This window comes from Topomyia yanbarensis, chromosome 2 (genome assembly GCF_030247195.1).
Source record: "Topomyia yanbarensis strain Yona2022 chromosome 2, ASM3024719v1, whole genome shotgun sequence".
Lineage (NCBI taxonomy): Eukaryota > Metazoa > Arthropoda > Insecta > Diptera > Culicidae > Topomyia > Topomyia yanbarensis.
This window is the reverse complement of record NC_080671.1, coordinates 164897969-164914459: the sequence shown is the minus strand read 5'-3', so window position 1 is coordinate 164914459 and position 16491 is coordinate 164897969. Positions and strand designations below refer to the sequence as shown.

At 43.2% G+C, this 16491-nt stretch overlaps 1 protein-coding gene across 2 annotated transcripts in view; it reads left to right on the top strand.

Moving 5' to 3' along the window:
- The window catches only part of LOC131682007 (diencephalon/mesencephalon homeobox protein 1), a 166812-nt gene that overhangs the window by 81411 nt on the left and 68910 nt on the right, over positions 1-16491 (top strand). For both annotated transcript variants that reach the window (XM_058963137.1, XM_058963136.1), the window contains exons 3-4: positions 5758-5849; positions 5910-6011. In XM_058963137.1, coding sequence (XP_058819120.1) covers positions 5758-5849; positions 5910-6011 — 194 coding nt within the window. The remainder of the gene's footprint in view (positions 1-5757; positions 5850-5909; positions 6012-16491) is intronic.

Genomic DNA, 16491 nt, shown 5'->3' with positions numbered 1-16491 from the left:
CCTTCCCATGCACTTTTTTCTGGGCCTCGCTGCTGCTTGGTTGGAAAGCTAACTCACAAATTTGTTTTGCCCCGGCCTTTGAGACGGTTACGGTAAGAAAATCTCTCTCACTTAACCCTCTACTGTCCAAATTTTGGTTTGCCTTCAAAAAACTTAAGTAGTCTGTTGTTATGATGAGAAAACCAAAAATCATATTGCCGGTTTACAAAAGTGTCGGGTTTTTCAGTTAAATCTCAAAACATGTAACTCGACAAAAGGCTGTGTTGGGTAGCTGGTCCAACAAAAACCTCTATATATAAAAATGAAATGGTTTCCATGTGCTATCGCATCGTGTAAAGAGATAGTTAGTGACAGACCACGGTAAATACAAGACGTCCTCGATAAGCCGTTCCAGGACAGTTAACAGCCACAACAATAATTGGTCGAAGTGTGCAAGTGTGACGGAAGATATCCGTCGGAAAGTGCCGGCCCGTGGTTTGGGCACTCATATTGTTTCTGATGCTGGATCACCGTGGGGGGAAGCTAAAAAGGAGTTTTCGCTTCACCGGATAACCGCAAAGGATCCAGACGCACTAATCCGCCCTCGCTGGAAAGAATAAACCGAACGAGCCTTGCTCTCCTTCCCAGCTAATAGCCAAAGAGGGTGAAGCAGGGTGGACAGCGACTCCCCCTGGGAAGAACACTGCGGGGAGCAAAGAATCCGGTGATTCGTCACCATCGTCACTACGGAGTTTCCGACAAAGGAGCAAAGCTCCCTGGCTAATTGTTAAGGACCGCTGCCGGGGCCAAAGGAGAACGCGGCTGTTGGAGTCCCGGCCGGTCGGGCGAAACCGTCGTCTTCCCGCCTTCAATAGCAGATCGCCGAGCAGCGCACAGTGCAGCAAAGGAGTTGGTAAATGTAGTTTATTTGTTTGTTTACTTTTTTGTTGTGTTACGAAAATCCGAAATTCTAATAGAAGCACCTAGGCCGCCCTGATAAGAAGGGTCCGCCGGGCAAACAAGAAGCCACGTAGTGGGCAACCGCTACTTACATAGTAACGTTTAATCACACGACTTACCGTTGGCTGCACGATTCCGAGTTGTCTTCCGATATCCCGATCAGAGAGTTGAGGACTTTCCAAAATCAATTCGCGACGTTGACAGCGAGAAAAATTCTATGTAAACAATACACTCTAAACTATTTCTACCCAAATGTTCAAGAGAAATATCCAATGGGTTATTTTCTGCAGCTGATTTCTGTGATGCAATTTTATGTGGGACACTCTTTACATCAAAATACATTCAACTATCATGTCGTAGTCAAAAAAGGTAACCATGTCGTCTTCATAACTATGATTTTTGATTGTTTAATTTATTAGGGAGTGACTTTAAATTGTGAAATCATTCGTCACAGCTATGATTTTTTCCATTGTCTCTCGCGGCGAAATGGATAAAGCTAATGAAGTATGATATTTTTTCGTTTCAAGTGTTTCAGCGTCAACACGTAGGTCATCAAGTTCGTGGCTGGTGAGCCATTGTATATAGGTGCAAAGCGTTCTAAGAACGTAAAAGGCATTTCCACAATTATATTGAACATAACCAGCCATGGAATCATAGAAATGAAAAAGACATAATTGCACCACAAGGTATTTCTATGATTTATAAAAAATGGGGGGGGGGGGTGGTCAATCAAACCCCTTTGAAACAAGCTCTAAAAACTGCAAGTTAGCTCTTCAAAACAACAGTTTGTGTGTTACTCGCTCCGAGAGTAGACACGTTTTTGAAAGTTTTAAAGCTAGTTGTTTTCGGTTGTTTCGCGTTGTTCGAAACTTTCGGTTCGTCCCAAGTAATGGGAAAAACGGGCCCTGGTGTAGGGACTTCTGCTGTGTCCAAGCGACCGCTGGATCCAGGCGCCGACGGAGATGAGGCTGCAAAGAGACGGCTACTAGTCAAAAATAAATTCGCTACTTTATCGAACCAGGAGGTCGAGAAAAAGGAGAAATTGCCCCCTTTCTACGTGAAGGGATTTCCGCCTACACTGAGAACAGATTTCAACAATTTGATCAGCCACGGCCTCAAAGCATCCATTCGCCTGTGTTCTAACGGGTATAAAATCATTGTTCCCACCAGGCCACACTACGATGCTGTTGAGAATTATCTCAAACAGGTGAAGTTCGAGTACTTCACGCACGACATCGCATCGAGCAAACCGCTGAAGGATGTGATACGCGGACTACCGGATATGCTGACAGAGGAGCTTCAGCAAGCATTAAAAGAACACAATCTGAAACCGTTAGCTGTGTGTAAAATGAAACGACAAGAATTGGAAGATGTCAAATAACGCGATCAGCTTTACCTCGTGCACCTGGAGAGAGGTTCCACAACGTCAAGCGAGCTAAAAGGCATCAAAGCGCTCTTTCACATAATCATCGAGTGGGAGCGCTACAAGCCAGTCCATCGTGACGTGACCCAATGTTCCAACTGCCTGAACTTGGGCATGGTACAAGAAACTGCCACATCCGTGCTCGATGCCTGAAGTGCGGCGAGAACCATACGAAGGAAGAGTGCCTACTGGAAAAGTACGAGGTTAAATGTTTTAACTGTGAAGAAAAACACCTCTCCACTAGTCGAACGTGCGAAAATCGAACCGAGTTCATCGAGCTGCGGAAGAAAACGTCGAAACGAAGCCAACCAAAGCGGAAGAGCGACGTGGATCTGAACATCAACGATTTTCCGGCCTTGGAACCAATGTTGACGATTACTCCCCAGTGCCCGCGCACATCGAAACCGACGACGTTCTTCAAGCCTTCCCCTCCAGGCTTTCGCACGTACGCACAAGTAACAAACGGCGCCCCACCCGGGGAATTGTATACGATGGATCAGCTCGCCTTCCAATTCATCGAATTGGACAAGCAGACACGTGCCTGTCGTACAGCACAGGAGCAAGTCTCTGTGATGATGCGCTTTTATTACCGTCATGGGCACCTCATCGCTCAGAGTCCTTAATTGGAATGCCCACTCTGTGCCATCCAAGAAACTGGAATTCGCTGAGTTCCTAGAATCCGCAAATATCGATATACCATCACAGAGACATATCTCAAACCAAACATTAGTTTTTGTCTTCCCGATCACGTCATCGTTCGACTGGACCACACTTCTTCTGGAGGGGGAGGTGTGGCTATAGCAGTTCGCAAAGGGTTGCCCTTCAGAATGCTTCCCAATTTTAACACAACGTTTATCGAAGCGCTTGGAATTGAAATTGACACGGCAAACGGTCCAATCATCTTCGGTGCTGTGTATTGTCCGGAACAATCCAGAAAGAGTGACACCACGGCGGGCCGTTTCAAGAACGACCTTCAGACACTTACTCGTCGCAGCTCCAAATTTGTTCTGGCTGGTGATTTGAATGTTCGCTTCGCTTCATGGGGCTGTCCCACTTCTAACAATAATGGCAGGCTTCTGGCTGATGATGCGCAACATTGACATTACATCGTTTCACACCCGGATGCTCCCACCTTCTACTCGCCAGCCGGAATCGGCTCCACATTGGAGCTCTTCTTGACAAATATGACAGAAGGGTTGTCAATCCCGGAAACAGTAACAGCGTTATCCTTGGACCACCTTACTGTGACTGTAGTAGTAGGCGCAGACGTTCACCCATCATCGAACCACGCGCAAGAATTTCCATCGTGCTAACTGGGACCAGTTCGCCAACTACATCGAGGCCCGCATCGATAGTGAAATTTCAATCGAAACCTGCGAAGACGTCGACAGAGAATTAGATCGCTTCATCCAACTAGTGAAACAGTCGGAAGAGTTACACGTTCTTGTTGTTCCGGTGGCACGTAAGTTCACTCAGATTGATAACACTACCAAAAGACTTAAAGAACTCGGTCAGAAGACAATACCAACGTACATTGAACGTTTCGAGAACGCTTCTTGCTAAAAAATTAACAAAAAATATTAAGATCAGGCTAGATAAAATCAGAAACAACAATTTTAGCAAAGAATTACAGCTACTATCAAACCATTCTGGCGGCTAGCAAAAGTCTTGAAAGATCGACCAAAACCTATTCCTCCCCTGAAGGTGGGTTCTAGCGTGCTGATTACCCCGTTAGAGAAAGCGAATGAAATTTCACAACATTTCAAACTATCCCATAGCCTTGACAATAATATTGTTGGTCCTAAAGAAGACATTGTACGCGAATCTGTGGTGAACTTGGAGCAAACCCCTAACGATGTTCCACCTGAAGCTCGAATTACTGTCGATGAAATTAGAAAAAACGTAAAATTGACTCGCAACATGAAAGCTCCTGGTTTTGACGCTCTGTTTAACATAGTCTTGAAAAAGCTGGGTACGAAGGCTTTGTCTCTGCTCTGCAAAATATTTAATTGCTGTTTGTCATCAAGCTACTTTCCATCTAGATGGAAACTTTCGAAAGTGATTCCTATCCTCAAGCCGGGTAAGGACCCGACGGTGTCATCTAGCTATCGCCCAATAAGTTTGCTATCGGCGCTTAGCAAACTATTCGAAATACCTATCCAAGACCGCATACTGGGGTACGTTATAGAGCATAACATCCTTCCCGAAGAGCAGTTGTGATTTCGAAGAGGTCATTTAACCGTACACCAGCTTCAACGTGTCACAAACAATAACGCACAAAACAAATCTGGACTGGAAAATAACCGTGAACGCTGCAAAAACCCAAGTTACCATCTTCCCTCACCGGAACTCTAACGATTGCTTAATCCTCCAAAACAAGTGTATGTCCATGGTGTTAGCATACCGTGGTCAACCGAAGTTCGCTATCTGGGACTAATTCTGGACAGAAAAACAATCTACCGACAGCATATTGAAAATACGGTACAAAGGAGTCTGACTATGCTTAAAAAGTTGTACCCCTTGATAAATCGAAATTATCCTCAACAAATCGTCTAGCCGTCTACAAGCAGATTGTGCAACCCATGCTGCTATACGCTTGCCCAATATGGAAGGATTGTGCTGCGACGCATCTACGGAAGGTGCAGGTACTCCCAAATAAGTATCTTAAAATGATCCTTAAACTTTCCATGCGGACAAACACCACAGACGTTCACCAACAGGCAAATATTGCCAAAGTTACAGATAGAATCCTCGAAATCACTAACCATTTCCGACAGTCAGCAAACTCGTCCGAATACCAGCTCATACGTGAGCTTTTTGCTTAGGTTTTTGTGAAAACCGCCATCTTCCCGACTCGGCGTCTGCGTTGCTGACCACTTACTTACCGGCACGTCCACTCGCGTTGGCAGTCTGCTGAGAAAGAGGACGATCGCTGCTGATGGCTGCTTCTCATCGATGCATGTCGGTAGCCGAGAGCCCGGTGTTTGTCGTGCCCGAAAAGGTCGAGTAGTGTTCGGATTTTATAGCAAACGAATAATGCTCTGTCCGAGGGGTATCGCTACCACACAGTTTTCAATTTATTAGGTTATCAAATTAAAAAAATCAAACTATTGTAGTTTCACTGTAAAATTAAATACCGTTTTTACCTGGAAAAAATTTAGCACTTAAGATGAAAAACAATATGTTGTATCCCTTGAACTGTAAAACATAAGCAAACCTCAAATATGAAAATAAAAGAATATTAACCCACTTAATAGTGCCATAATTGTTCTGCGGAATAAAATATATGCGAATAAACAGCAACAGAAAACGGCAATATTAAATTCAAATCGTTTAAAACAAGCCACCAACAAAATACATTGATTTTATTATTTTATTATTGTTCATATTTTCAGACACAAGCTATTCGTATCATCCTGCAATTCACGACGAAAGTTTCGTGAGGAGAAAGCAACGCAGAAATAGAACAACGTTCACTTTGCAACAGGTAGATATTATACGTTTTGATCGTTTCACATGTTCAAATTAACCCAATTCCCTCCAACAGCTGGAAGAACTCGAGACTGCATTCGCCCAAACTCACTACCCCGACGTATTCACCAGGGAAGATCTGGCAATGAAAATAAACCTCACCGAGGCCAGAGTGCAAGTAAGTTATTTGATCTTATAGCAGCTCTTCTGCAATTCGGTTCGAGAAAATTTCCCCGCAGAAAAAAAATTCTCTGCATCCTCATATAAAACCAACAGATCCAATACATTTAGAAAAGAGGGACAAACTCCTAAGAAAAACTAAAACCATAAGTCCTGAAGGCATGCAAACATACACATGTTCCAGCTTTCCACCGTCATCCTATATGTTCCTATGTCACTTTCGTTTGTTTTGCGAGCAGATCCTGCAGGGAGTAAAATACGATGGTAACTCAATATAAACCGAATGACCGTAGAAACAGAGAGGGCAACCGGACAGTCAAATTTAATAACGTCGAAATCGTCTAATCCGATAATGTGCTGATGATGACGAGGTTATGTAAGTTTGAACGCTATCGAGGTTGGATTACGTGGTGTATAGCATTTTCCTGTCCTGTCTCCGATGCCCATCGACAAATAGCTGCGGTTCGTGGTGATTCCGTTGATGGCTGTGGGATGTCGGATGCTTTTTGGGAGACCGGGCACCGTTCGCTCTGGTGCAGGATGTCGCATTCGTATGGCCTTCGTGGAGGCATGAGTGTTGTCTGAATCAGTATTGGCTTTGGGTAGATTTTTTTTGATTGACAAAGTTTCCTTTTCCATTCCGTAGCTTGCTTTTTTGTGAACTTTCATTCGTTGTCGGCTATGTGCACGGTCTCCAATAAAGAGTTTTTATACGGGAGTGGGATCACTATATTGGGATTACGAAAGAAAACTATACCATAAAAATTCGATCTTTTGGAATTTTGGAACAAGTTATTCCTTTTATTTCCATTTCATTAAGAAAATGGTACAAATCTCCGTTTACGCTTGGGGAGCCTACCATTTGGAACCAATTTATGCTGACTTTTAATCCCTACATTAATCATCAGTAACCTGAACCGAACCTAACCGAACAATGATAGTTTTCATAGACAAAGGACCCAAGAAGATGGAACAGGCTGTATGAGTTTAGTAGTACCAGTGATTTAACAAGAATCTCTCGGTTATCCGGAATTCGAATCAAAACGTAAGATGAACTAGAAAAATCAATAATATACATTACAGTCAGTAGCATAGCAGCATACACATATAATTCAATTTAAAACTCAACCCGGCACAAGATTTCCCACTGGCCTACAAAAATGCAACCCGTCCAGTTCACCCCTGTTCGAACAACGTACGTAGGTACCAGTTGAAACTAATTCTAACCGGGAAGCTACCAAAAAGGCAAAGTTGCAATCGCAATTTGTAACTTGACACCACCGTAAATGGTATCGTCCAGGGAATTGTACCCGCTTTCATCCGACGATCCTGCCGCGTGTAACACGTGTTCCGGCGAACAATTTTCGGAGCGAAACAAGTGATTCCTAGCGCGAGCAGGGGAAACGGAACAGGGGCTATTAATATTTTAAATGCACCAAGAACCGCGCCAGGTTCGGAAAAAAGAGCTCCGTCCACAACCAAAAAGCCAAAAGTATAGCGTTTCATAATTTCACCTAATGTTTTATGGATCTGCGTGGAATTTTGATGTTTTCCATCAGTTGCGCTAGAAGTGGCAGCATCAACATCAGCCAGTGTGGATTCTCCGTTTTTCACGCTCGCCGTTTGGTTTCGGTTGAAAAATTAAATACAATTTTCAACGTAAATAATCATAACTTCATAAATGGAACGAAGGACGAAAGAAATATAACGAATGAGATTAAGGAATTATTTTCTGAGTGCTGCTCTTCACGCTGGATGCTGGCGACGTCGGTGAAAGCTGGAAACGTGACTGGTGTAAGGAAAATGTGTTTTCCCCACGTGAGGTTGAGCAGTTGCTACGTGCGGATTCGTGAATTATTCCTCGTTTTGTGCCTCAGCGGAATAATTCTTATCCTCGGCAATACGAAAACAGAGAGAGAGGGACTATTTCGGCTTTTTATCATTCATGCACACTGAGACTGGTAGGAGCACTGCCATGCTGTTATAAAAATGTGTTATTAGCGACAGCATCAATTAGCATATGAGTATGATTTTGATTCTTAATCGTGTCACTTTAGATTTACTTATCGCCTGAAGTGTTTCGACCTAATTTATTATTGAATCATGTAGGTATGTTATTATTTTTCGTAACGCAATTTTCAGATTAAAAAACTACAAGGGGCATCCCTATGGGGTTGCACGAACTGTAGACGTAGGACTATACTACTTAAAGTAAAATATTTATTTTTTTAGTACTTAGTGTGTGGGAAAAACACCCGGACCGGTGAAGAAAAATCAAATTTTAGGCAATATAATCACATCTCATGTATAGACCAAGCTTTCTAGTTACTCTCAAACAGACCTTAAAATTCCAACCACCCATGGATAACCCCAAATTTGTAGATGTGTTTCGATGCCACAGGATTGTAAAATGGTTAATATTACGTCATGAAAATTCAATTCTTCCGTGCCCATTTTTTTGCCTGCAAAATGCCCTGTGTGCAAAGCTCATGATTTGCTGGGATATCAGCATTGATCGGAAAATGCTTTCCAACGCTGCGCATTGCATACATACAGGACATTTTGCAGGTCATCAGAAGCCGTTCATTTTACCACCGCCACATGATCATTTTACCCACTCGCTATAAACATGTCTCATTTTTGGACATGTTTAGAAATCAAGAATCATGTTTGAAAAAATGTGTTTATGACGAAGTATTTTTACCAGATATGTACAAAACATGTCTAACAAGAAACATATAAGGTGATCGTAATATCTCATTCACTTATTAGTTAGAAAATAATGACTTTGCTTAACGTGTTCATTTTACCGCCAGTTCCCCTACCCCTACCTACCAACACATTCGTCCCAAACAATGAACCCAAGCGTACAATACAAAATGAGTCAACACTGATGATGATGGGTAGAGCGAAAGAGACACTATTAGCGCATTTCACCAAAATTCCACGCCAGTGGCGTAGTAGCGGGGGGGGTTTTGGGGACGAAACCCCCCCCGAAATATTTTGGAGAAATTTGAAAAAATTGAATATGTTAAACAAAAATATGCCAAATATTTTAAATGAAATTCTCAAAGTTTCATTTGCAAAAGTTATCTTGTGAAAATATTTCCTTGTAGTGGAAATTGGCTGCAGACTCGACACCTACCCGACGGCACGTTGTGGAGGCTAGCTCAACCGCCGAGGACTATAACAAGTAGATCGCGGCGAAGCGAGGAGCTGGGAGCTTATTGGTTCACGAAACGGATATCGGTACCGAGAGAAATTTCGCCACATTCTGTAGTCTTTGACTGACGGCGAACATGGACTGGAGAGTGTGAGAGAAGTATCCCCAGAGAGACCACCAGGCGATTCGCTACCGCATCGGCCAATGGAACCCTGCTGCAGCACGAAGAAGGACGGGCGGCTAGCTAAAATGGAAGACGAAAGCCTTTAACGAAAACCTCTTTGTTGAGTTACTTCGGCGAACAACGGAATCAAGTACGTTGATAGGCTGACGGCTAACAAGAAGGATTGTGACGGCTTGTGACGTTACAATGTCATGAAAACTAGGGCTATGCAGTAGACGGCGTGCAGCTTACTGGTTAAATGAGTAACTTAGTACGCTACACGCTGCTTGTCTTAGAGCCAGAAGGCGGGCTCAGAGCGCAAGATCGGAGAGTGAGACAAGAGCGCAAGCGACGTAGCTAGAAGGTTTAAAACGGGAGATCAAGCTTAGCAAGCCAATTGCCATAAGTAGCTGTGCTGAGAAATAAACGCCAATCCCTGGGGGACGCGTACTGATTCGTCATAACGAAGACGATGGTCCGTCGACACCAGCTGAAATATGCCCGGGTAAGCTAAAGATAATCATTGAGGGTCTCTTCCCGAATCACGATTCAACTACTGATCACCGACACCGTACGGCGAAGAAGTCGGAGGTAACACAGTCGAGTGGCAAGTGACTAACGACGAGCTCAAAGACGCGTCGATGTGACTAAAATCAAAGCAAACCCTCGGTCCGGATGGAATACCAACCGTGGCGCTGAAAGCTGCGATCCTGGCATATCCGGACATGTTCAGTATACTACTGCTGAAGTGGTAATCCCCGAAATGAGGAAGGTGCAGAAACTGATGTTGCTGCCAAAGTCAGGGAAGTCACCGGGCCATCCAGCCTCGAATAAACCAATGCTGCAGCGTGACATAAAAGAATGAGCCAGATCATGAAGAACTACTTCCAGAGTAGAGCACTGATGTACCAGACGAAAAAATGGACAGAAGGCACTGCGAGTCGCAGCGTGCGTTACTCAGGGCTCCATTCTCTGTCCAACACTTTGGAATGGGATGTACGATACACTGATAATATAAATTTGTGAATATAATGAATCATGCAATGCACGAATTCATTCGTCGTTTTCTGCAACGAAGTATTTTCGTGCATTGTAAATAGTAAGTTTCGTTCATTTCATGAACAAGAATAGCCGTATGGTGAACGAAAGCTTTCGTAAATTTTACACATTTAATGTACACTGCACGAATGTTATCGTTGATAACGACATTATTTTTCGTGAATGAAATGAAATGTTTTGTTTATTTTAATAAACGTTTGTATATATTACGAACGACTTCTTTGGTCGCACAAAATCTTTTCGTTTATCTTAGAAAAGTTTTCGTATTTATTAGCCTCTTATTGTTTTCAGTCGATCTTTTGGGATCGATGTTTTTTTTTATTTAAAAAAATCGATGTGGCCAAATCGATTTTATTGTGATACGAAGAAATGGCCGATTGATTGATGAACGAAAGTTTTCGTAAATTTTACTTATTTAATTTACATTGCCCGAAAGTTATCGACATTATTTTTCGTGAAAGAAACGAAACGATCTTTTAGGATCGATGTTTGACAGCACCGATATTGCTCCGGCAGAGAAAAACTCAAAATTATTCATACAAAATCAACGAGCAGTTCGCGACGGCTCAACTGATTCTGTACTGCTCCAGATTCTGAATCAACTGGAAGCGAAAGAGCTTCAGGAAATCTTCCTGCAACCGACGGACACGGATACGACTACTAAATAATCAGACAACAACAATTATCTGACGAATAGCAACAATGGCTCCATATTGCTCTTTTGACGTGGACGGTTTGACGAATGGTGCTCGTAAATATTATAAAGATATTCGTATATAACAGCGAACGACTCGTTTGCTGCATGAAGCTGTTTCGTAATAAGCTAACGAAAGTCATTTCGTGGTTTTCACGAAAAACTTGTAATAAAAAATAAGTGTTTCGATAGAACTACGAACGATTCATCATATGTACGAAAAATTCGTATATTTTATGAAAGTTGTTTGTACGAAATTAATTCCTAGCGATTTACGAATATATTCTATCAGTGTGGGGTCTTAACACTGCGGCTGCCCAGGAAAGTGAAAATCGTTGGTTTCGTGGACAATGTGTCACTAACGGTGAGACACTTGAAGAAATAGAGGTGTCGGTGACGGAGACAATAGATGCTATCGAGAGCTGAATGAATGGGTCAAGCTGCAAATAGCGCACTACAAGACGGATTTGTTGTTGCACAGCAACTGCAAAGCGGTTCAGCGGATACAGATCACCATCGAAGGGCTTGTGAATGCATCGAAGCGTGCACTGAAGCAAATGGGAGTGATAATCGACGACTGATTGAGCTTTAACAACCACGTTGATTACACATGCGAAATGTCGGGTCTTTATCTAGTGTTTCGTCATCGATACTGCGATATGGGGCTCCTGCTTGGGGTGCGGCGCTGAAAACCAAGTGAAACCGCGAAAAGCTGAACAGGACGCTTCGACTGCTGGTCGTACGAGTTGCGATTACGTACCGCAGGCAGTATGCCTTGACGCCGAGATGATCCCCATCTGCATTACCCTGACGGAGGATATCAAGTGCTACAATCAATGAAACGTCAGAAACGTGAGGAAGATGATGAGAATCGCTTCGATGGTGACGCAGCAGCAGGAATGGGATAATACGGAGAAAGGAAAGTGGACCTACCGGCTCATCCAAACCTGTCGACGTGGGTCAATAGAAAGCACGGAGAGATGACCTTCCACCTGAAACAGCTACCGAGCCACGGCTGCTTAAGGAGTATCTTCATCGGTGTGGGTACGCAACGTCAACACTGTGCCTGGAGTGTCTTTGAATGTCCGAGGTTTGAAGTCTTTGAATGTCCGAGGTTTGAAGTGAAGTGCAGGGTGCTACTTAAAACGGGAGGACCGGACATCAACCCGGATAATGTAGCCTACTGAATGACAAACGACGTAGAGACGTGGAACGCAGTAAACAGAGATATGATGTAGATCAGTGATTCTCAACCTGGGGTCCGCGGGCCTCTAGGGGGCCGCGAAGTCATTGCTGGGAGTCCGCGAAGAAAAATATATTTTCCGAGTGCATATTGAAATTTCAAATCTTGTTTCCTAACAAATTGAAAATAACATATTCATAGCATATAAAATTGATGTTTATCTGTGGGGGTCCGCAGCAACCCAGTGTGATATCTAAGGGGTCCGTGGTACGAAAAAGGTTGAGAAACGCTGATGTAGATCATGACCGTCTTACAGCGGAATGGACATCGAACAACGGTTTCGGGAGAGCAATCACCGCCAGGGAACTCTCCGCAGGTATAAGCTAGATCCACCGCCGAGGACTAGTTGAATAGACTGCAACAGAGCGGCGAGTATGAGTCGTCGAAACGCCAGCGAACCGGACGTCATGCTCCATGCGGATTCGCCAGACCGACCACGGCACCCCACCGGTTGTTCCGATAGAAAAATAGCGAAAACCAAAGAAGAATCGATATTGGGAAAACTTTTTTCGACAGGGAACTCTCCGTTAGCGTAAGCTAGATTCACCGCTGGGGACTAGACTGAGTAGACAGCGACGAGACACCACTATTCGTGGGTCATCGGCGCACCAGTGCATCGGATACCCTGCTTCACCAGAATCGTCGAACTGACCTCGGCACCTAGCTGATTAGCTCGATCTTGGGAGAACTTCTCTCGCCGGGGAATTCTCTGTCGGAGTAGGTCAGGTCCATTGTCGGGGACTAGACCGAGTTGTTCGCGAACAAGTCGAGGACTGAATGGACCATCAAGGAAGTAGTGCTAAATGGCCCAAGAAGAGAACTAAATGGCTTAAAGGAGTTGCGGTGCTAAATGGCACCGGTTACGGAGTCAAAGGGCTCAAGAAGTTGTGGTACTGAAACCAAACAAGAATCGGTATCGGGAGAACTTCTTTTGTCTGAGACCTCTCCGTCAGCTTACAGTCAGATTCACCGCCGGGAACGAGACCGTGTAGACCGCGACGATACACCACCAGTCGCGCCGGGGCTCCAGCAAACCGGATGCCCTACTCTACCGGAATCGCCGAACTGACCGCAGCACCTGGCTGGTTGGCTCGAACTTCTCTCGCCGGGGAACTTTTCGTCGGAGTAGGCTAGATCTATCGTCGGGGACTAGACCAAGTAGTTCGTGAACCAGTCGGAAGCTCAACGAGGAAGTGGTACTGAATGGCACAAGGGAACTGAAGGGCTCAGTAAATTAGAATGTCTGAAGTTTGCCGCCCAGATTGTCCTCGTAGGGGAAGAGCATTTATTCTATACCAACAGCTAGCTTTCCTACATTGACTGCCCAAACCAGTTCCCTGAGTTGTTGGTTTTTGAACATTTTTTCCTGCTCAGAATGTTTTTGAACATTTTTTCATATATATACAAAAAAAATTCATATCCCCCCCCGAAAAATTTTCTTACTACGCCACTGTTCCACGCGGCCTTTCCCGATTGAAAGGAACGGCCGCGCTTAGCCCATCTGTCATAATATCGTGATTTTGCATAGCGAAGGGCTGAATGATAACACATTTTGTTCCAAAAAACAGCTCTGCGTTATGGAACACTTTGTGCAGGTTGATTATACCAGTTGCAAGTGGGGCCAAATTCACCAAGTTCCGTAAAATTCCTTTTGAATTACAGAATTGATAAAATTGCTTAGATGAGCTAAACTAATTAATCATATCCTGTTTTAAAAACAGTCCTCGCGTTTAAACCAAAATGGGAAGCTTATTACTGCCACTACATTACTTAATTTCAAGCGCAAATAGCAAATACATGTGCTAGTTAAACCAAAAATTTACTGGCAACATTACAGCGGCATTTAGGAAGCAGTTGGAGCGGTCGCCTGTTGGACGACACAGGGTAGCGTCCCTCCACAGCCAGTGTAACGGACTTCTAGCTCAGCTACACTGGCTCTAAAAAACACAGCGCAGTGATCTGCTTCGCCAGCCGTTCAACAGGGAACTGAGCGTGTCTGGCCAAGTCCGTTCTTTAAATAGTCGATGATGACGTCATTCATAGAAGCGTTGCGCGCTAGGTACACCAATTCGTCGTACAGAGCTTGGGAAGCGCTATCTTCTTTGTGTTAATGCGCGATATTTTGACAAGGTTGTATATTATTTAATTTTTTAGTGCTATGTTATCAAAAATCTTTGGATTTATCTATTGGAATCTATTCTTAGAAGTATGTCGGGGCGATTTGTGCAACAAATTTGAAAATTAATCGTGAGATGGCTGAATTATATGCGTTTAAAATTGGACCACTTTTCGTTACATACCATTTTTATAGAATTTGCAGAGTGCACCCCCATATCGAAAACAAAGACGTAGTCCTACGTCAAAATATTTGAGTAAATTTATGGTTTTTGTGATTGTGAATTAGATTATAAAATGAAAACAACTAGTTTGTGCACTAGTTCACAAAGTTCATAATATTATTTGGGGATCCGTTTATGCCTCACGCATATTGGTCACGAATAATTCATGCACGATAAATAATTTTCAAAACCATAAAATAAGTTTCCGCTTTTGTAATAAATCAGACTTCCCAAATGAACATCGAACACCATGTTCGCTCTAGTGCTGTGCTCATCTTAAACCCACATTTCGTGTGCAAACGCGCTAATGCGTACCAAAACACGTACACATGTTCGTCTGCACAACTGAACCCCATGTACGTACGCGGTGTTTGTACACACAGGTTCTTGACACTAGTTTTCTCTTTCTATAACTCATCATCACTAGTGTTTACTCATTATGTTTTGTGTGTGCCTTTCTTGTGTACGCACACGGTGTACGTACACGGTGTTTAAACGTAAGTTTGCACATCGTTCGCTTGGGTTCGATGTTCGAGGCGAACTTGTACTCAAAGGCAAAGTAAGTTTGAGATTGAACGCGTGCACGAAATTTTGTACACAGGTGCAAACTTATTGATGTTCATGGGAAGACTGGTTTATATAATAGGAAGCGTTGTGCGCGGTTTAAATATTTTCAACTGAATTATTGCAAAGAGCTCATAATATTATTCATGGATAATTTTTTGCTTCCTGACCTGTTTTTTTATTCGATGCCTTTATTTGGTAAGGCACGTTTGCGTTAGCTTAAAGGTGCCAATTTTGTTTTGTTTTACATTTTAAAATACTTAAAACTAGAGGATAACATATTCATTTTTTTTTTAAATGAAACTAAGGAGATTTTATAGCTATCTTATACATATACACAAGGGGATAATATAATTTTTGTAAGATTAGTTTTATGGAAATATGGTTTGACATTTCAGATTATTGGAGCCAATAATTTTTAACTAAAGGAAACAATTTTTATAAGTATCTTAAAACTAGGAATAAATAGATTGATTTTTGTGAAGATTCGGGGAGATTAATAAGGGTTATTTTTATGTGGTAGTAGAGTTGGGAATTTTCAACGAGATTATGTAATATAATAGTTAAAACTAGAAGAAACAGGAAGGGTTAAATGCTTCGGAAGATATTAGGACGGGGGGAGGAGTAGGGGGTGATACTTCTGGGTATAAGAGTCAGGGGAGGGAGGGTGGACAAAGATGGCAGTGGAAGTTATTAACTTTTAGTTTCAGGTGTCGGGAGATCAACGGCATAGGTTACAGACTCGGGTGGCCTTCATCAGGAAGAATCAAGTACTGGGATGCCGGGTGGCTCCAGTCGGCAGGGGTTCCTCCAGACGATTTCGCAGTACGGCTCAGATGCGGATCGGAAAAATTTCGAGTTGCGGGTGTAATGTTTGTGCTGTAAGTCCCATGTTTGTTGGCTCATTCGACAGAGATGTTTGGTTTCGCCTTGGAGTCGCATCAATCCATCGAGGGTGTATGATACAGGCGGAAGAGGGCACTTCTGAGAATGATAAGAAAAATAAAAGGGCATACGTCTCCCAACCTTTGAACGGAACGGATCGTTATATTTCACAGTGGTGTTCGGTGTGTAAATTTTAGTGAGTCAAGGTCATCCTTTGTTCGTTCGTTAGCTGCCGTTCTGCTGGTGCCGACAGTAAATCCAGTACATTGTTTTCGCTGGTGCGGAACAATCGACGTTGTTTGCAGATAAGTTTTGCTTTATTTTATTTTTTCCTCGTTTGCTTTCTTTCCTTTTCCCTACTTTTACTC